General features: G+C 40.2%; 1 protein-coding gene across 1 annotated transcript in view; it reads right to left on the bottom strand.

The window, feature by feature from the left end:
* LOC143861804 (protein tesmin/TSO1-like CXC 5) overlaps positions 1 to 22,583 on the bottom strand; it is a 36,062-nt gene that overhangs the window by 4,871 nt on the left and 8,608 nt on the right. The window contains exon 4 of the mRNA XM_077372741.1: positions 284 to 628. Coding sequence (XP_077228856.1) covers positions 284 to 628 — 345 coding nt within the window. The remainder of the gene's footprint in view (positions 1 to 283; positions 629 to 22,583) is intronic.

Raw genomic sequence — 22,583 nt, 5'->3', positions numbered from 1 at the left:
AACTACTTCTAGATTTATGTTTACCAATTCTCTTCTTTTTAATCAGAAACAAAGAATGAATAGGTTTAAAATAAGTTTCAAAGTTCAAACATTGTAGACATAAATAAATGATTTGGACGATATGTTAAAAATACCAACAAAATAACACCATGACCAAGTAAAACAATTTTCAAAGTATTCCTATTCAATTACTTAATAAGTAGCAACCATTAATTCTATACATCTATCAAGTAAACAGCAAATATTTCCTTTGTGATAGAAATCAGGACGAAGTAGAAAATACCTGCGGGAAATGTCCAGGCCTGTGAATGGTTGGATCCTTGAATGTCGTCCCGAAGAACATTTCCTGGTTTTTTCTTTTCTTGTTTGCTGGTGGGGAGGCATAACCAGAGGATCCAATAGCCCCAGTAATGGCAGCATTAGCAGCCTGTTGGATATAGGTCATGGCATTTCCGTGGCCTCCGTGGAAGAGGGCGCGCCTCTCATCACTGCCTTCAAAGTTCTTGCAGTCCATGCATTTACAATTTTCAGAGCAAAGAATGTTGGCTTGAAAGCACTCACAGTATTTCTTGAGGCACCCAGACTTCTTGCAGTGACATCCCTTGTTGTGCTTGAGTTCTGCCTCCTCCTAGATTCATTTCAACCACGTGCACATTAATTTAACAATATAAGAACAATTAATTTACGATAATCCGCCATAAACAAGACATTTTGATCTGACAATAGTAATCAAAATCTACCACTCTAATTAATAAGATGTTGATCCTTTACAAGATCCAATAACATTCAACTGAGTTACATCAAATAAAATCGAAAAAATCTACTAAAGAAAATACTTATGGTAACCTTCAGATTTCAAAAAGAACTATATCGCAAGGGGGATTCTTTCACTTCAGAGACAAGAAACTTCAATTTAACTGTTGCTACTCTGAATTGAAACTTCAACTTAACTGTTACTCCTCTGAATTGAAACTTCAATTATCTGAGACAATCATTGACTCACAACAGTCAACTTGGCTTTGGCCATAACAAGTCAATAAAAGAACTAGATTGAGTCACCCAAGTAAATAAGAAAAAAAATCACCACATCAACAAATGACTCGCCCAAATCACGTCAGCCTTACCTTGGGAGACTTCAAATGCAAATATCAATTTTTGAATATTGGTCATTATCCGATGATAAAGCATTTCAGCAATTTATAAATTACAAAAAGGATCAAGGCTTATTGTAAGCATTTTGATCCATCTTCTAGAGCTTCTTGTTCCTATGTATGATAAGTGGCTTGTAACTTAAAAGCATTCACAGATCTAGGGTGTTTAGGAATTATATAATTATTTAAAAAATTCAAAATAAATCTTACGATCCAGGAATGCTCTGTATCAATGCCAATCAGCTGGTAGGCAAACACGAGCCAAGCACTTGGCTCACCCAAGTATCCGTGCAAGGTCAACACAGTGACAACTACTACCATACATACTAGAAAGTCATAAAACTCGGTCCTTATTTTCCAAATTGAGAACTTTATGTTAGGACATTAAAGCGAAATAAAGAAATTTATTTGGAAACAAAAACATGACATGGAAAAGATGAAATGACAACATAACCAAATAGAGCACAAAAAATGGCAGAATAGAAAATAAGTTGCATAAGTTCATGCGGCAACAGAACTTCAAAAATATCCTTGTTCGCAACAAATTTCACATGCATGAAAATTGAAAAGAGAATCACACATAAAATGCATTGAGATCAAATTTCCCTCTTGCGAGAGGAGGTTTTTCTTAATTTTTGGTGAGGATATACACTTCCGAATCTAATGGCCGTTAATTACATTTCTTGAAGAAAGAAAATACCTCAGATTATCCATCAAGACATTCCCTATCTAAATACAACTTTTGGTTAATTATTCTCCAGAAAGAGGGACTTTTGAAAGATCTGATTTTTGTGAACAAATCCACTCGGACGTAATTTCTTTGTCCTGGAAGGGACTTTCTCCATTTCCCTTTGGGAACTGTCATCTTTATCATCCTTCTCCCGGAGGAGAAAGGTTTTCTCCCTTTAGGGAGTCTCTGGGAAGAGATCCTAAAGGGATCTTTAGAGATGTCAGAATATATAGAATGCCTAAGGGCGTAGTTGTCTTTGTACTTTTGTCCCTTTAATATAAAAGTGCGGGGGCGGTCTCTCCAACTCACTCTCTTCTTCTCATTCTTTTTCTCAACATGGTATCAGAGCCCTAGGGTTTTGATTCCCTATGGACCACCATAGCACCCCCCCCCCTCCTCTTCTCTCCTTCTTCTACCCCCACGCCCCTCCCTCTCTCCTCTAACCCAACCTCCAACCCCCCTGCCCCTCTCCCTCGCCCCCTTCGCATTCCAACCACATCCTCCCCTTCGGCGAAAAGGGAGTGCAATGTTACCGTTGCAAGGAATATGGCCACACCAACCGGGATTGTCCGAAGCGAGCTGAAAAAGCGGACAATGGTGCTAAGAATATTGTGGTGGTGGTGGTAACGGATTAGCAGAGCGAAGAGGTTGGAGGCATTCTCATAGTCTTCTTAGGTAATCACACTTCTCATAATGAATGGATTCTAGATTCAGGGGAGGGGGCGTCAAAACCTAACCCTAACCTCTAATGTCCTAAATCCTTTCTACCCATCTCTTACCTTTGTTCGCGGCTTCGATTTCCTCTCCCATGTCCATCTCTCTTTGTTCTTTTCACCTTTTCGGAGCCGCGATATGATGCTTCCTCTTATCTAGTTGTTTCCTTCCTTCCCATCATCACTTCTTATTTGTCAATTGTTGTGGGTGTTACCTTTTTTTATCTTCTTTGCTTTATGGATCCACCCGTCATTGAGGATCCTTCCACTGGCCCGACCAATGGGGTCTGTGCCACAAACCCACACTCAGCTATTTAATCTTCTAGTTTCTCTTCTCCTGTGGAGGGTTCATTCCCACAGATGACCACTGCTAAACTGGATGGGACCAGTTACTTGTCGCGGAAAGTTGCTGTTGAGACATATCTTCTTGCTGGGGGCAAGGTTAGCCTTATTCGCCACGATTCTCCCTCTTCTACTGATCCCACTTATGCTCGTTGGTAGCAGGAGGAAGCACTGATTCGCACGCTTCTTTGACAGAGTATGACTCTGTCTATTGCTTCCATGATGATGCTTCTTCTCACATCATACTGCGCACTATTGTATTCTGGGGTTGACAACCTCACTCGCATCTGTGCCAAGTATTCTGAGTGGATGCGCTTCCACCCTGGTGATATGTTTCTCGCTGCCCATTATGGGCAGTTCGTTTCCCTCTCTAGCAGCTTGATGTCTTCATGCCTCTCACCTCTGATATCACGGTTCTTCGCCGCCAGCGGAACCGGCTCCGAGTTGCCCATTATCTTGAAAGCCTGGGTCCTGAGTCCATCCATCTTCGTCAGCAGATCATTGGCTCAGGATCTATTACCTCCCTCATGGAGGTTTATTCTCGTGTCCAGCAGTGTCTCAACGATTGCTCACCGGTTGTTGTCTCAGCGATTCTTCACTAGTTGTTCCGTCCGATAGATCTGTTTTGGCAACCTATGATGGTGTTAGTCGCTTTGTTTGTGATGGTGGTACTTTAGCTGTGGCAGAGGACGCGGCCGTGGAGGTGGCCGTGTTGGTGGTGGGCGTGGCCGCTCATATTGTACTCAATGTCAGAGAGAGGGCCACCATATTGACACCTGTTACACTCTTCATCCCAAGCTTCATCAGACTCGCTCAGCGCACCTCACTACAACTGGTTCTTCCGAGGCTCCCCCGTCCTCCACTACTGCTATTGTGCCGGCTAATGATTCATTCACTTTATCACGCGCTGACTATGAGGAGCTTCAACGCCTTCTCTTGAGTGCCCGACCTCCTACTGCGGGCTTTGCCCAGCCAGGTAGTTCACCCACTACCCTCCTCTCTAGCTTTGGGTCCTGGATTATTGATTCGGAAGCCTCAAGACACTTGACTGGTAACTCTTCTCGTCTTACCTCTTTTAGATCTTTTCACTCTGATTCTCAGTCCATTACCCTTGCGGATGGGTCCACTACTCCCATCACCGAGGTTGGTACTATTTGTCCCCATCCTAGTCTTCTATTATCTTCAGTTGTATGCGTCCCTTTAGTTTGTGTAAGCCCAAGGGTACCCATGGGTTAATCATTCACCTTACCTTCTTGTTTTGATGCTAGCAAACCAAATTGATTAGCATTTATGGACTAATGTGTTGCTTTGAGGTGTTGTGTTATATACAGGATTTTCATATCATAATCGTCATTGCACAACTCTTCTCAACACATGGTTTGTGGATCAAGGAGCAAAGGAACCAAGAGCTTGCACCTACATTGGAGTCATCCTCATTTGAAGATGATCAAGTCAAGAAGCTCAACATGAAGATCTCGCAAGCTCCCTAAGCAAGTGTCAAGAAGGAGCTTGGAGTTGAACATGCCATGGTGACACCTCATGGACCTTAACATGCATTGAAAATTGGAGGAAAAGTCACAAGAGCCAAACAAAGTCAAGAAGTTCACTCACAAGCCGAAGAAGTCCTAGAAAGTGCAAAGGAGCAAACACATTCCAAGAAGACTCATGGTATTCATTTTTAGAATGTATTTGGAATCCTCTTGATTTTATGTCTAAATGCACTTTCAAAAGGTTTTCAAATGGTTTTCATATTTAACTTTTTACATCTTTGAAAATCATACACACACCCAAAAATGTGTTTGAAAACCTATGATTTAAGCCCAAGACCATGGCCCAAAAGCCCCTAATCTTTAAAGTTAAAAATGGAATTTTACACGGGGCCGGTCGACTGGGCTAGGCCAGGCGACCGCGGGATGGAACTTGAAAGTACATGATTTTCTGTTAATCCAGAAAACATCCAGATTGGGCTTGGCGGACGACCGCAATGGGTCGGTCGACCGCGGATAGGTTTTTGAGCCAAATTTTTGAGCTAACAGGTTAGCCTCGTAGGACGACCTCCATGGGTCCGGTCGACCGCGACGGTAAGAAATTTGAAAATATAAAAGGGCGCCCGTTAGGGGCGGTCGACCGCAACAGTCGGGCAAGCTAGCCATTGGGCGTTTTTTGCTTGACTTTTTCAAGCCAGTTATTTACAGTTTTACCCCAAACGGTCATATTTTCAAATACACTATATATACATGATTAAAACCTATTTTGAATATTTGAGAAAGATCAAATCCCATTTCTCTTTGAGATTCAACATTTTATTTCAAAAGGGTGATCTTCCATTTCCATATCTTATCAAGAGGCACTCCATAGGGCTTTACATTTGTATTTTCTTGGAGTGATTGTGAGCTATACAAAGTTATAATCCGCCTATTAAGAGGCATTGAGTGTTTTTCATTTTCTTTTGTTCTTCATTGAGGGTCTTCTCTTCAGCCCGGTAAGAATTGTAAAGACGAGGGTCTCCTCTTCGGCCCGTGAAGAAAGGTGAAGATAAGGGTCTCCTCTTCGGCCCGTGAAGAAAGGTGAAGACAAGGGTGTCCGATTCGGCCAATGAAGAAAGGTGAATCAAGTGCGAGGGTGTGTCACATCGCCAAGGCTTCGTGCAGAAAGGGTTTGTTCCCTTTGGAGATGAAGAAGTCGGGTGTACGGCTTCAACATTTTAGTGGAGATCCCAAGGAGGTAAACTTGGAAGAGTGGAGTAGGTCTTATGATAGACCGAACCACTATAAATCTTGTGCTCCTTGTGGATGTCTATTCTCTCTCTCTCTCTCTCTCTCTCTCTCTCTCTTGCACGTGTGATGATTGGTAATCTCTAACCGTACTTATGTTTATGCTTTAATTGAACAAGGGTTAGTAGATGCACTTGAGTTAAATATTATAAACCCTAATTGAATTATGATATCCATTTGAAAAAGGGTTAGTAAATGTGCATGATTAGAATGTCTAAACCTTGGCTTCTATTGATAAATCTATTTGGACAAGGGTTAGATTAATTAGTGCTTAATTAGAAGATTAATTTTTAATCTTCCCTTAATTAAGCCTACAATTTCTAATTGACCAATTCACCCCCCCTCTTGGGTTGTCACACCTGTATTTCAGTTTGCTTTCTGTTAGTCAGCTTACTAAATGCCTCAATTACTCCGTCTCATTTTATCCTTCTTACTGCCTTTTTCAGGACGATTGGATCCGGTCGTGAGGTGGATGGGCTCTATCGTCTCGACTGTTGACAGTCGACCACTGCCCTACATAGTTTTGTGGACGCTTATCACTGGCACTGTCATCTTGCCCACCCTTCACTTCAGCGGCTTCAGCAAACACATAATGTTCCTAACTCTATTTCTTTTTTCAATGCGAGTCATGTGAACTCGGAAAACACCATCGTGTATCTTTTCCATTCCGAGTCGTTAGTAGAGTCTCTAAACCTTTTCAGTTAGTTCATTCAGATGTATGGGGGCCCTCTAGGGTCGTGTCTTCTTCTGGTTTTACGTACTTTATTATTTTTTATTGATAACTATTCGCGTATGACATGGTTGTTTTTACTTAAAGACTGTTTTGAGGTCTTCTCTGTTTTTCGTACTTTTCATGCTGAAATTAAGAATCAATATAATTGCAATCTCAAATGTCTACGCACAGATAATGCTCGAGTATTTTTCTGGACCACATGGTTTTCAGGATTATCTTTCCACTCATGGCATTATTCTTCATCAATCCTCCTATGCCTACACCTTTCAACATAATGGTGTTGCTGAGAGAAAACTATGTTACTTGAGGTGGCTCGCACTTTGCCTTTTCAAATGCGGGTGCCTAAACCCTATTGAAGTGATGCCATTCTTACGGCCTGCTTCCTGGCCAATCGTCTCCCCTCGTATGTTCTTCGTGGTGACTCGCCCTTTATGGTGTTACATCCTCAGCTGGATCATTTTCCTCTCACCCCTCGCGTATTTAGCTGTGTTTGCTTTGTTCAATATCTAGGCCCTGGTTGCGATAAGCGTGACCCTCGCTCAGAGCATTTTGTCTTCCTAGGTTACTCTCATACCCAAAAGGGATAACGTTGCTACAGTCCTCGTCTCCGTAGTTGGTTTGTGTCTGTCGATGTTACCTTTTAGAGCCCAAGCCATTCTTCACTCAAGCATCTGAGCCTCGTACCTTTGTCCTTGAGTAGGTGATTTCCGTTCCTCTTCTGGTTCTTCCTGACTCAGTTGTGGTACCTCATATGCCACCATCTGTGCCTGTGGCTACGCCGACCTCGAAGACCAAGAAGTGAGTTATTTATACCAAGCATTCTTCTTATGGCTAGATCCAATCTCCTGGTCCCTGCAGAAAGGAAAAAGAATTTCACGTTCTTCCTTTCGGGAAGGGAGGATTAGGGAAATCCTATGGATTGCTGCTTTCTCCAGACCTCCTGTGGCTACGCCGACCTCGGATCCTCCTATTCCATCTTCGGCACCACCTATTCACCCAGCTACTACGAAGCAATATCAGCGACGTCGGCGCAACGGTGATCCCACACCACCTCCTCTCAAGCCGTCACCTTCTCAGCCGGAGATCCCGACCTCTACCTCTCAGGTATCCACTCTACCTTCCTCTGTTGTGCTTTCTGATTCTCCCATTGCTCCGCGCACTCGTTCTCATTCTACTATGCATCGTATCTCTCACTTTGCTTCCTATGATAATCTAAACCCTACCTTTAAAAGTTTTGTTTCTTGTCTTCTATCTCTTTACCACAGTCTGTGGCTGAGGCTCTTGCTCACCCTGAATGGCGTGCCGCCATGGACCTAGAGATAGGTGCCCTTCACACGAATCAAACCTGGGACCTGGTTCCTCTACCTTCTGGTGCTCAACCGGTTGGCTGTAGATGGGTGTTCTCCATTAAATATTTGCCAATGGTACTGTTGAGCGCTTGAAAGAGCGCCTCGTTGCTAAAGGTATACTCTGACTATTGGTGTTGATTACAACGAGACATTCTCTCCCATTGCAAAGATACATTCAGTTCTTGTACTCCTTTCTCCGGCAGTTAACCATGGCTAGGCCCTTCATCAGTTAGATGTGAAGAATGCCTTTCTTCGTGGCGACCTCACTGAGGAGGTGTATATGGAGCAACCTCCAGGGTATGTTGCTCAGGGGGAGATGTCATCCTCTGTGTGTTGCTAGCGAAAATCTCTCTATGGTCTAAAGCGATCTCCATGCGCATGGTTTGGGATGTTCAGCGAGGGTGTCATGCGTTTTGGCATGAAACAATGGGTCGTAGATCATTCGCTTTTCAGTCATCAATCTTCAGCCGGTTGCATATTGTTGATTGTGTATGTTGATGACATTATCATCACGGGCAGTAATTCAAGTTGCATACAGATATTGAAAACCTTATAGAAAGAATTTTCTACCAAGGATTTGAGTCATCTCAGGTACTTTCTTGGGATAGAGGTAGCATATTATTCTCGAGGCCTCTCTCTATCACAAAGGAAGTACGTTTTTGGTTTATTAGATGAGACAGGAAACCTTGGTGTGAAGCCGGCATCTTTCCCATGGATCCTAATGTGAAGCTTGTTCCATAAGAGGGGGACTTGCTGGAAGACCCTGACAGATATAGGAGACTGGTTGGTAAACTCATATCTTACAGTTACTCACCCAGACATATCGTACATTGTAGGGGTAGTTAGTCAGTACATGAGCTCTCCACGTACTTCTCACTAGGCTGCAGTAGCCCAGATTCTCAGTACCTAAAAGGTGCTCTAGGAAGGAGTCAGTTGTTTAAAGGCATGGTCATATGAGAATTGAAGGCTTTTCTGATGCGGATTGGGCTGGATCTCCAGCAGATAAGAGATCAACCACTGGGTATTGTACCTTTGGAGGAGGTAACCTGGTGTCGTGGAGAAGCAAGAAGCAAAATGTCATAGCCAAGTCCAGTGCTGAAGCCGAATATAGAGCAATGGCGCACATAAGTACAGAACTTATTTGGCTGCGTTCACTTTTGTCTGAGATTGGTATTGTTCCTTCTTCGCCACCGCAGTTGTATTGTGATAACAAGGCAGCAATACATATTGCTATCAATCCAGTCTTGCATGAGCGCACAAAACACATTGAGGTGGACTGCCATTTTATTCGTCAAAGAATCCAGAAGGGAGAATTATATACTGTGTTTACTCGTTCCGTGGATCAGCTGGCTGATATGTTCACATGGTCATTAAGCAAGGCCAAATTGAGTGATATTGTAACAAGCTAGGAACGTATGATATATACATTCTAGCTTGAGGGGGAGTGTTAAAATGTATAGAATGCTTAAGGGCAAAGTTGTCTTTGTACTTTTATCCCTTTAATAAAAATACATACGTGAGGGGGAGATCTCTCCAACTCACTCTCTTCTTCTCATTCTTTTTCTCAACAAGAGAGTCGAAGGAGATTCTAAAGGGATTTTCTTTCGTCTTCCTTTTGGGGAACCTTCATCCTTATCATCTTTCTCATGGAGGAGAAGGTCTCCTCCCTTTAGGGATACTCTGGGAAGAGATCCTAAAAGGACCTTTCTAGAGTTTCTGGAAAGAAATTCTAAAGGGATTTTCTTTCGTCTTCCTTTTGGGGAGCCTTCATCTTTATCATCTTTCTCCTGGAGAAGAAAGGACTTCTCCCTTTAAGGAGTCTAAGGGAAGAGAACCTAAAGGGACCTTTAGAGTCTCTAGAAAGATATTCTAAAGGGATTTTCTTTCGTGTTTCTTTTAGGGAACCTTCATCTTTATCATCTTTCTGCTGGAGGAGAAAGGCCTTCTCCCTTTAGGGAGTCACTGGGAAGAGATCCTAAATAGACCTTTAGAAAGTCTCTAGAAGAGATTCTAAAGGGATTTTCTCCTTTCACCCAAAGGAGAAAGGTCTTCTTACTTATCTCCTCTCTGTAACCTTTTTGAAGAAGTCTGCAAAAAGAGAGGGAGAAAAGAAAGAGAAACTGTAAGCGCCAGAAATCTGTTCTCACCTTTCTCTCTTCTCCTTCGTATTTTCTCCTTTCGCGTAGCTTTTCTCTCTAAAAGATCCGATCCAGATCATTTTCCAAAGGATCTTTCCTCTATTTATAGAGGTTCCTTAGAGTGGTTCGCTACGGCCAACTCACCATTTATCTTTAATTTCCACAATCTCCACTTTCTTTCTTTTTGGAGCCGTTGAGTGTCACCTCATCCATATCTTGGTTCCACAATTTCAACTTCCCTCTTTTATCGGAAGTTAACTCCCTTTTTAAAACGTGGATGACTCATTTATTCATTCGCGAGACTTCTTTTTCCCATAAATTTAGGAATTTCTTCTCTCTTACTTGTTGACTTTTTTGTCTTTTCCATTAAAGTACCACGCTTTTTTCTGCTCATTTTACTAAGGGATTTCACGTTTATCCCCCCTTTTTTGTAAAATTTCGAGTTCAACAAATGCCCCCTCAAGTCTTAGAAGTTGAAGAGTTCTTAAGCTTGCAAGACTTGATTTTGACAAAGGGGTGTTTCAATAATTTTTGTTGGCTCATGGGTATTTAGGTTATTTTTGCCCGATATATGGGTTATTTTTTCTGCTAAAGCCTTAATTGTGCTCCCCCTCGTGCCGTTCTACATAGCTCAGTCGATCCTTATCAATAGCATTGTCGTCTCAGCCACCATTCCCTTCAAAAGCTTCAGCAATCACCCTTTATTTCTAGACATGTTCCTTCCAGTGCAAGTCAAGTGAACTAGAGAAGTACTGTCGTGTGTCCTTTCCATCCTGAGTTGCTAGAGAGTCTCTACCCCTTTTGCATTGGTGCACTCGGTTGTATGGGGTCCCTCACGGACCACGTCTCTCCTTAGTTATCGTTATTTTGTCATATTTGTCGATGATTTTTACCGTATGGCATGGCTATTTCTTCTCAAACACCGCTCTGAGGTGTTCACTACTTTCCATACCTTCCATGCTGAGATTAATAACCAATATAATTACACTCTCAAATGCTTGCACACCGATAATGCTATGGAGTACTTCTCTTCTGACTTTCGCGATTTCTTATCCACTCATGGCATTATCCATCAGTCCTCTTGTGCCTATACCTCTCAGCAAAATGGTGTAACCGAGAGGAAACTCCGATACTTACTTGATATGGCCCGCAATCTCCTCTTTCAAATGCGGGTTCCTAAAACCTATTGGAGTGATGCCATCATTACATCATGTTTCCTGGCTAATCGGTTCCAATCTTCTGTCATAGATAGTACATCCCCTTTCTCGGTCCTACATCCTCAGGGAGAATCATTTCCCATCATTTCACGAGTCTTTGGTTGTGCCAGCTTTGTCCACAACCTCTCCCCTGGCCCGGATAAATTGGATCCTCAGGCATAGAGATGTATCTTTCTAGGCTACTCCCGTACCCAGAAAGGTTATAGATGTTACAGTCCTCGGTTGCGCCGGCTATTTGTTTCCGCCGACGTCACCTTCTTTGAGTCCATCCCCTACTTTACGACTCCCACTGAGTGTACTTCCGTGGTGCCAGACTCACGGGTCCCTCTTCCTTTACATGTTCTCCCTAACCCCGTTGAGTCCACTTCCTACCCATTGCAGGTGACCCCGGCTCCTCCTCCATCTCCTATGCAGGTTTATCGTCGTCAGAGACCTGATGTACATCACCCTCCACCGGAGGCATCCCGTTCTCAGCCAAAGATACCAACTCCTCCCTCTCAAATAGCTATTCTTCCCTCTACTGATGCTCCTGTAGATTCTCCTATTACTTCTCGTACTCATTTCCGTACCACTGCACATCCCATTTCATATGTTGTTTCTTATGATCGTCTTACACCTACGTTTCGCAGCTTTGTGTCTTCTGTTTCTTTGCCACAGTTTGTGCCCGAGGCCCTTGCCCAGCCAAGTTGGCGTGCTGCTATGGATCTTGGGATGGCCGCTCTCCACGCTAATCATACTAGTGATTTAGTCCGTCTACCTCCTGCTACACATCCTGTGAGTTGTCGTTGGGTCTTTGCCATCAAATACTTGCCAGATGGGACAGTTGAGCACCTTAAGGCGCGCTTGGTTGCCAAGGGATACACACAGACATTCGGAGTTGACTACACAAAGACATTCTCCCTAGTTGGAAAAATCCACTCCGTTCGAGTGTTTATTTCCCTTTCCGTCAACCGAGGATGGCACTCATATCAGCTTGATGTCAAAAATGCCTTTCTGCATGGAGACCTAACTGAGGAGGTTTATATGGAGCAACCTCCTGGGTATGTTACTCAGGGGGAGATGTCCTCCTCAGTTTGCCAGCTTCGCAAGTCCCTCTATAGTCTCAAACAATCTCATAGAGCATGGTTTGGGAGATTCAGTGATGCTATAATAAGTTTTGGCATGAAACAATGTGTAGTTGATCATTCAGTCTTTAGTCATCAGTTTGAGGCTGGGCATATTCTTCTCATAGTCTATGTGGACATCATCATTATAGGGAGTGACTCAGTAGGCATACAAAAATTGAGGGCCTTCTTGCAAAAAGAATTTCCCACCAAAGATCTAGGTCGCCTAAGATATTTTCTGGGGATTGAGGTAGCTTACTCTCGCAATGGATTTTCCCTTTCGCAAAGGAAGTACATTCTAGACCTATTGGATGAGACCGGCTCTTTTGAGTATGAAACTAGTAGTTATTCCTATGGACCCGAATACAAAGCTATCTGGAGACGAGGGACAGTTGTTAGATGATCCGGGCAGGTACAAGCTTTTGGTGGGAAAGTTTATATACCTCACAGTGACTCACCCAGATATTTCATTTGCAACATGGGTAGTTAGCCAGTTCATGAGTGCACCACGTACCTCTCGCTGGGCAATTGTGATTCAGATTCTTCGCTACTTGAAAAGCACGTCAAGTAAAGGCCTGCTATTCAATAGACATGGACATGAGAAATTGGAAGGATAATGTGATGCAGACTCGACAAGATCCCCAGCAGATATGAGATCCACCCTGGGTATTGTACCTTTGTTGGGGGAAATTTAGTTTGAAGGACGTAGTATCCAAATCTAGTGCAAAAGCTGAATATCAAGCCATGTCACATATTAGTGGAGGGCTCACCTGGTTGTGCTCCCTCCTATTTGAGATTGGGTTCCCTTCCTCATCTTCAGCTCTCCTACATTGTGATAATAAGGCCGCTATTCACATTGCTACCAACCCAGTTTTCCATGAGCGAACCAATCATTTTTGAAGTGGATTGTCACTTCATTCATCAAAGGATTCAGATGGGTGAGATTAGCGCCACTTTCACTCGATCAGTGAACCAATTAGCCGATGTATTTACTAAGTCATTGAGTAAAGCAAAATTGGGTGATATTTGTAACAAGCTAAGAATATATGATATATACATTCAAGATTGGGGGGTGTTAGATGATGTATGTGTGCAAAAGGGCATTTTGGTCTTTGTACTTCGTCCTTTTTATATAAATACATTGGTGAGGGGGAGCATTGCTCTCTAAATCACTCTCTTTCTCTCATTCTCCTCTCTTCTCTTAACTTCTAACATATATCTTGGTCCCTCTCGAACAAGGGAAATCACGGCTACAAATTTAATCACATGCCAACATAGTTCATCCAAGAGTAGGAATAAGGAGGTATTTTCAAATGGATTATCAGAAGGAATAGCCTAGCCTGGAAATAGTGCCTTTGCAACTAAGCAAGCATTCATAAACTACAAAGCTAACATACCTTCTGGGCAAAAATGCGATTGACAATGTTTCTTCACCAAACACAAGCATATTATGTTTTTACTCCAAATCAGACTTCAATCCAACTTTATCTAATCTTTAACAACTATTTTGAATGTAACTACCAATTTTAAATACCGAGCAGCTGACATCTTTAGTTTCTGGGTTAGAACTCAGGAAGCATCGACTTTCCTACTTGAAATCAAATAACAAACCATCCCAAACTACTAAAGCTCTTAATGCCAGTAGGACATCTTCGGCAATATTTTCCTGCTTCAGCTTCTGATTTCCTTAAAATCCTTTCTTCTAATGATTTTATCCAACTTCGGACTTGGGAGGACATAAAAGATACAGATTATAAGTTCCTAAAATCCCTTAAATCCACTCCAAAATTTCTGGGGAAATATCCATTAAATTTTGGAACAAGAAATGTAAAGAAGATTTTAAACTTCGTGCAATCTGACAGGTTGCGACTCAGCTACTGATGTCAGCAGGTGCAAGGCTGATGTCAACAATCTGTGCTCATTTGGCCCCAAAAATTCAGCTCCCTCGTCTCCTTTTTCATACCAAAGTCCTGATAATTCTTGAGGCTGAAGATGGCATGTTTGCATCATATAGGTACTAGAAAACCCATTTTCCTACACAATACCTACCTTTCTCGGTTCCCAGTTACGGCATCAGTTTCATGAATATGAGTAACCGCAGTAGCGATTTTGTAAAATGAGATGATCCCACATCCATTTCTCATTCTGGCAGCTATGGGCGGGAGACGGACATCTTTAAAGCAGCAATGACAGGGTTTGGAAAACAACAGTATGTTCATACCACCATACCAGTAGTAAGCCCTTAGTTTCTACATTTTTTATATGTAGATACTGTTTAAAATTCCTTGCATCAATCTTTGATTTACCTGAATAGACTCAGTTTTACCTTGGTCAATTTCTTGCTCCATTCAGAGTTTGCCCTACCAAGTCAATGAAAAACTTCTATGACTTGCCCGAGCTAATCAAAGTACTACCGAATCAATCAGACTCACCTGAGTAGACTCCATTTTATCTTGGTCAAATTCTCATCCGAGTCCGAGTTTTTAAACAATGCATTGATCATTTTTTGCAGAGGGGTGGAACAATGGAACTTGAAATTATTCATCCTTTCATTCCATGTAGTTATTCAACACATTCTCACATGTTGGCAGAAACCATGGGTCTTAGATTTATAGTATCACATGTTTGATACCATCTAGCTGAATGTATTCTGTTCTTTGGGGTTAAGATTGAAAAGAGGAAAAAAGACAAGAAGATTACATGTCGCAGAACTGTTAAACTCCACTGTCACAATCTGTATCTCCTCGTTAACTGGTAGAAAGATTCAAGACAAGAAAAAAGTGAGAAATTGAAGCAAGGTAAGAGGAGAAAGGAAGAGATGAGAAAAAACGAAGGAAGAGGGGAAAGTGTTTGTGAGGATGGAGAAACTCATACCACGATCCTTTTGCTATTGAAGTAGCTGTAAAAACCCAAAGATCACCTTTAGTCACTAAGTGTCTTAAGTGGAAAAACACATAATGAGAAGGAAATCCCCATAGTGCCCTTGTACATATAAACCACTAAAAAGTAAAAAACCCCAAAAAAATGAAAAGTAACATGAAATAAGGTTGTACAATTACGGACCATAGGCCTCATTAATCATCACAAACTACCCCTCAAGTTGATGCATAGATGTCACACATACCCAACTTGCTCAATATGTCATGAAAGGTTACACGAACTGTCGCACTGTAAAGATATCAGCCAATTAGAAGGTATCCGTATATCTAACAAATGAAGTGGCAATGATATTGGATGTCACCTGGTCTCGAACAAAATGACAATCAACTTCAATGTACTTTGTCCTTTCGTGAAACACTGGATTAGATCCAATGTCAATGACCGCCTAATTGTCGCGATGGAGCTTCATTGTAGCAGAAACATCAAGTTCCATCTCAGTCAGGAGGGAGTGAAGTCACATCGACTCGCTACAATCAAGAGCCCATCTTTATTCGGCTTCGTGAAACACTGGATTAGATCCAATATCAATGACTGCCTGATTGTCGCGATGGAGCTTCATTGTAGCAGAAACCTCAAGTTCCATCTCAGTCAAGAGGGAGCGAAGTCACATCAACTTGCTACAATCAAGAGCCATGGATCTTTATTCAGCTTCAGATGGTAATAGAGCCACCAACAATTGTTTCTTACTCTTCTAAGTGACTGTTCTCACAAATGTACAATACCCACTAGTTGATTTCCTATCATTTGTGGCTCCTTCCCGATCAGCATCACAAATCCCATATCCAGATAGCTACGATTCTTGTATAATAGGCCTTTTCTTAGTCACCCTTTGAGATATTGCACAATGCGGAGAGCGGTGTCCCAATGATGGAGGCAAGGGGAATAAATGGATTGACTGCTCATACTCACAGCATAGACAATGTCAGGATGTGTGATGGTTAACTACATCAGCTTACCAACCAAACGCTGATATTTGGAAGGATCATGGAGAGGAGTTGTAATTTTACTAAAGAGTTAGTGATTCACTTCAATGGTGTTATCAGCTAGTAATGTGAACACCCGAAATTTTGATGCCCAAAATACCCTTACACCAAATTTCGTTTACCCTTGAAAGGGGAGGGCGTTTTTGTCCTTAGAATCCTATTAGGGTTAGGACTCTTAATTGAAAACTATAAATACATCATTTAGGGTTCTGCAGAACATAACTCCAACCCTAATCGTTTCTGCAGTCATAGAAGAGAGAGAGAGAGAGAGAGAGAGAGAAGCGAATCGAAGGAGACGAAGATCGAGGCCAAGAAATCGGAGGCGCGAATCGAGGTAAGAATTTAAACCCACGTTTATAATTCTTAGGTGTAATTAAAGAAAACTAAAACAAGAAATCGAAGAATTGAAAATAAGATTAAGATGTCGGGATGATATACGATAATCTAAGGGATGAATCAATAGATCCCTAAGAGATTAAGAACGTGTATAGAACCCTAAGAATTGAGTTTTGGACTTATGCCCTAAAAGCTTAGATTAATTTTCGTAATTAGATCTGAGGATTTGAGAGCATGAAATTGGATTAGATGGATTCCTCTCCTCGATACGAATCTAACGGATCCGACCACGGGCGAATCGGAGTTAAAACGAGAAAGTTATGGTCCGTTGAAGTTTTAGAAAAATCGGGGACGAATCTGGAATTATCACAGAAAAACCAGTCTGTGTCTTCGGGTGTCCGAACACAGGAACCCGAGAGTGGGTTTTCTCACGAAAATCTCAGAGGCGTCCGAAGGGGTGTTCGGGCGTCTGAAGGTCAGGTTCGGGCGTCCGAACGCAGGAATTTGTGAAAACTTTGGAAATTCATAACTTCTTCGTTTCTTGTCCGTTTTCGACGATCTTATACGCTACGGACATGCCGAAAACGAGTTATTTCTGTTAAAATAGTTTCAAGAAGTTTTGGAAACTTTATAATAATAATAATTCCAAAAATAGTAAAAAGAACCATAGGACTGATATTAATAATGGAACTCATGGTGAATGTTCATACTATTGATTGTAGGTAATCAAGGTGTTCTGTGAAAAGGATTTCGAACTTCAATCGAGGTGAGTAATAAGAGACTATACTGATGGGTTATCCTAAACCTTTTTGACAATATTCTTATTGTTCACATGCTTTACTGTTTGAAAAACAATTCAAATTATTGATTATTGCAATTGAATGTTGAAAACCATGATACCTTATAGATTGAGACTGTACACCCATTATGAACCTTTTTGAACCACATGCTTTTAAATACCTAACCTTCTAAATATCGAATCAGTTTTTCTTGAGATGCTAGTTTATTTCTGGACCCTTAGCCAATGGGGGAATGCATAAAACCTTTGGCACTTAGATACCACGAGCCAGTGTAATTACTGTCATATAGTAGACAGATATCGAATCAATAAATATAGCACTATCGATGTCTCAAGAAACTCTGACCTATCGAATTTGACACCCATATCGAATATTGAAATTGAATGATGCCTTATTTATGAAAATTGATGCCCATTGAACTACCAATCACTGTTATCATCGAATGCCTTGCCGTCTTTTGATTAGTTTTGCTTCTGATGCCATATCTATTAGTGTAGTTTCTTATTACATCACATGAGCACGTTTAGCTCACCCTTATTTAACAATTTCAGATCATGAGGCGTGATTCCAGCTTGACGTTGGAGCAGCGAGGGAGGATTATCTGAAGATTTCATTATTTGCTTTATTAGGTTACTAGTGAGTATTAGAGAGTTTTAGACTCATTTACTTTATTTTCTTTAGCAAGGGGATGAGAGAAATTGAATTTGAATTGTAGTGGATTTATTTATTTTGAGGTTTAATGGTTATTTGGATTTAGTTTGTTGAGCATGGTTCTGTTTATTGCTAGCCTTGCATGCTTGTGAAGGGAACTTTCCAGGTATGTGGCGTTGTCGCACCCCTAAGCCTTGTGATTGTAAATTAATATGTTTGTGAGTGGCTTGGGGCGTGACAAGTTTTACCCCTAGTAAGCATGTCTCTGTGAGAAGATCTAAAACATAATTGCATTGGGAGATGAAAATACCTTGTTTGGAACGAGCAACTTCAATCCTAAGAAAGTATTTAAGCAATCCCATATCCTTGATATCAAAAGAGCGTTTAAAATTTTATTAAAGGCACCCTAATTTTAATAAAATATGTTAGACTAAACTAACTTTAATTAGTATATTACTTTAAGTAGTGGTTTAAGGATAGTTTGGGCATTGTAAAAGTTAATGGAGAAAGTAACTTAGACCTTTGAAGGTCTCCAAAAGTTAGTCGTATCCCAAAATCTCCTAAATTATAGTCGTACCCCAACTTTCCCAAAAAATTTGGTCGTATCCCATCCTCCCCTAAAAATTAGTTGCCCACTCCAAATTGGAGTGGGTACGGCAATTAATTCTTTCCCCCTTGGGCATCTCTTGTGGGCCCTCAAAATCAGCTATATATATATATATATATATATATACTTTTCTCATATATATATAAAAGGATTAGAAACATATCTAATTCTATATAAGAAGAAAGAATATAGGAGGAAAATATGGGAACACACTAAGATTAAGGAGATTTACATGTCTCCACAAATTTTTGGTCGTGCACGACTCCCAAAAAGGGACATGCGCACGATTTGCCTCTCCCATCTTCTCTTAGTTGTCATGTGGGCCCACTTTCAAATCTTGCACATAGAGTTTTATATGTATAAACTTTCTATTCACACTAGAATTAGTAAAAAGAGAGATAATTTAGGAGAGAATAAAGTTGGAAACAAATAAAGACTTAGTGGGAAAGAATCCCACCGAAATTGGGAAACACACACACTATATACATATTGGGACGCCCATCTCTCTCTCCTCAATTTTCAGACGTTTGAGAAAGAGAGTGAGAGAGAGAGGTACGGCCAAGGGTGGGAGGGAAAAAAAGAAAGAAGAGAAAGAAAGAAAGAGAAGGAGAAGAGAAAAGATCTAGGGTCATCGTGTTCATCTGGGTAAGTTCCGAAACGAAGCCTTTTTCGTATGTTTCTTCGCAAACTAGTATAGGAATAGCTCTAAGAACAAAATTTTATAAAATTGATGCTGAAATTCAGTTTTTGACACCGATTTATACATGTATAAAATCAAAAACGAAAATTGATAAAGACACCACAAAGATTTGTCCTATTCAAAATTTGAATAAACTAGAATAAAGATTTAAGGGGAAACAACTTAAAATTTAATATAATTGCTGTAAAACTGAATAGCTTGTAGATCTGGAGACAAAAACGAGGATTTATAATTGCACCAAGTTAGTTCGTCTTATTCGGAAATTTATGGAATTAATATTTGGACTTTATAACACACAAAAAGATCATGTTATATTGCTGGAATACATCTGGAATAATGGAAAATAATGAAATCTTATTTTTGATAGTGGCACATAGAGCTTTCGTCCTATTCAAAAACCAAGTAAAACATAACGAAAGCTTTACTACTAATGAAATACAATTATAAAACGTTGCTGGAAATCAGAGTAAGGAACTGATGTGATAGTAACCATGTTTTTGATAACTGCACAAGATAGGTTTGTCCTATTTGAAATTATTTAGTTTTAACACTAAAACTTTATATAAAACATTATAGATATATTTTTCTAACTGGAAAACTCAGAAAATAACAGAAATTGATGAATTTTCATTTTTGATAACGGCACAAAGTGCCTTCGTCTTATCTAGAATAAGTAGAAATTTAATAAAGATACTTTTAAGAGTTATTTATAGAGGTAAATGCTTGCTGGAAATCAGATTGATATCAGAGTTTTTGATAGACTCATTTTATAACGGCACCAAAAAGTGTCGTCTTATTTGGGGAAAAATTTTGAATCTGTTATAAAAGTTTTTATAAAAGCGTAAGGCAAGGGTTAATCGTGTCAAAATCTGAAGAAAACTAAGTGTGTTTTGGTCAAAGCTATTTTTGATAACCGCACAACGGACTTTTGTCTTTTCTAAAAATTTAAGGAAAATAACTAAAAATCAGCAATAAATACTATGGAAAATAAAATGTTAAATCAACAGTTAGAAATTAAAAGTTTCAGTTTGATAGCGAAACAAGAAGGTAGGAAATGATAGAAAGCTCGGTTAAGAAAGAGTTTGGACCGAGTGAAGAAAAGAACACACGAAACATATTAAAAGAAAGTAAACTAATGAACATCTATGACACTGTGTGTATGTGATTGTTCAGGTTGAATAATTGTGCTTCTCGCTTAAGGATCGCAGATTCTCGAACACTAAGTATCAAGGCAAGTATCGGTTTACTCGCTTAATAATGATTATGAAGATAATGTGATTTGTTACTCTCATTTCATAGAATTTTCTATAGGATTCATTTTGTTACTCTAGTTCTCATAATAATGGAATGTATAGTTGATCATGAGTAGTTAGAAATATTTATTGTTGATATGCTATATAAGTTCAAGTAGAATGATGCATGAAATTTGGATAATAATTTCTTGAAATAAATGCAAGGATCGAATATTCAGAATGGTGGTAAAAGAAAAGTCTTGTTAAAAGCAATTTGCATGCCATACTTAGGATTTGAAAATAATGGGAGGGAGGACTAAGGAGAACCCTTGGATCCAACCTTGGGCGAAAAGCTAAAAGTCGACCAGTCCGAGAGCGTACGGCAGCTGATAGGCGATGCATTTTGGTGGAATCTTTAAGACGACCCGATAGAAATCCTAAAGTGGATCACATTTTAATGGGGAATGGAGAGTCCTTGATGGTCAATGATCACTGGCCAGGCTAAAAAGCCACCGCTATATATGAGAAGAAAATCAATGAGGATCGCCGCATGATCATTGGGGAAAAAGGAGAGAAAATTTTGATTCTGTGCCATGCATTTGCATTTTTAATTTCATTGCTAAATATTTTGTTGTTGAATAATAAGAAAAATGCAAAAAGTTCCATGTTCCCTTATTATTCCATTATGGTAGGAATTACTGTGGTAAGTTCATGTTACTCATTTTTATTATTTTGGGAGTTGTCTTTACTTTGCTCTAACCCACCTACATTAGAGGGAATGTAGGTGTTGAAGAAGGAGCCTTTGCCAACGAGAACATTTGATGAAACCAATGCAGGATTGGGAAGAGTCGGTGTCAAGAGCTTGGAATGACATAGTTGTCATGACCGAGAGTCATTATTAGAGGAATTTGATTTCTTTTTGTCAATTGGGTTTAAAGACTTTAGTTTAGTTGATTTTAAAGTCTTATGGTTTGAAATATTTAATTTCATTGTTTAGGTAGCAAAGTTATTTTATTGATAAGATAAACCGTTAAAGAAGTGCTTTGATTGGATTTAATTTTTATTATATCGCTCCCGCTTATGATGATTTGTGGTTAAAAAAAATTATGTGGTTTTTCGTAGCGAGCTCAGGCAATGGAAGTCGGGTCGTTACATTGACATTTTAAATCTCTTCACAACAGTTGTAAGTAAGCACAATATCATCAACATAAACAATCAAGATGGTGGCAGCTCTAGATGTCTTCCTGATAAAAACAAAATGATCACAAGTGTTGCGTTTAAAACCAGTACTCAGAAAGTACAATGTTAGACAGTCAAAACAAGTTAGTGGTGATTATTTCAGCCTATAAATGCCCTTTCTAAGTCTATACATGTTTTCAGTCCCCCTGATGATGAAATCATGTGGGTTGCGCCATATAGACCTCTTCCCGGAGATCACCATGAAGAAAAGCATTCTTCATGTAAAGTTGATGCAAGTCTCATGAGTATATGGCAGCGACAGAAAGAAGGATTCAATTCAGCTTGAGTTAAGCTTTTCCATGGGAGAAAACGTCTCGTGACAGTCAATGCCACTCAGCTGGGTGAAGCCTTTTTCTACCATAAGGTTCTTTTATCTCTCAACACTCCCATCTGTTTTATATTTTATTGTATACACCCATTTTGACCCAACCACATGCTTACCTTAAGGAAGTTCAACAAGATCCCAAGTTTTCTACCTCTCAAGAGCTTCCATATCATTTAACATACCCTACTTCTACTTAGGTTGAGCCAGATCATATGCAAGGTCAGTGGGAATAGAAACAGAGGAAACAGAGGTGGGGTATGCACTATAGGCTGGAGACAATGCGTGATAGGAAACAAAATTATTAATTGGATGGTGAGTACAGGATCTCTTTACAAAAAGCAGTTGGTAAGTCACGGGTAGGGGAATGCATGGTGAATCATATAATTGGAATAGTTCTTTGGACCGATTTTTGTTGATATTGAGACTTCCGTCTAGTATATAGACCTACATAGATTTGTTAGAAGAGAATCAAATGGAGAATTATAAACAACAATTGGAAGAGGTATGGGAGGTTCCAAGG

This window comes from Tasmannia lanceolata, unplaced genomic scaffold (assembly GCF_043159265.1).
Source record: "Tasmannia lanceolata isolate RefF3 unplaced genomic scaffold, GAP_Taslan_0.1 ptg000003l, whole genome shotgun sequence".
Taxonomy (NCBI): Eukaryota; Viridiplantae; Streptophyta; class Magnoliopsida; order Canellales; family Winteraceae; genus Tasmannia; species Tasmannia lanceolata.
Note: the sequence above shows the minus strand (reverse complement) of the source record. Positions and strands in the feature narration are given on the sequence as shown.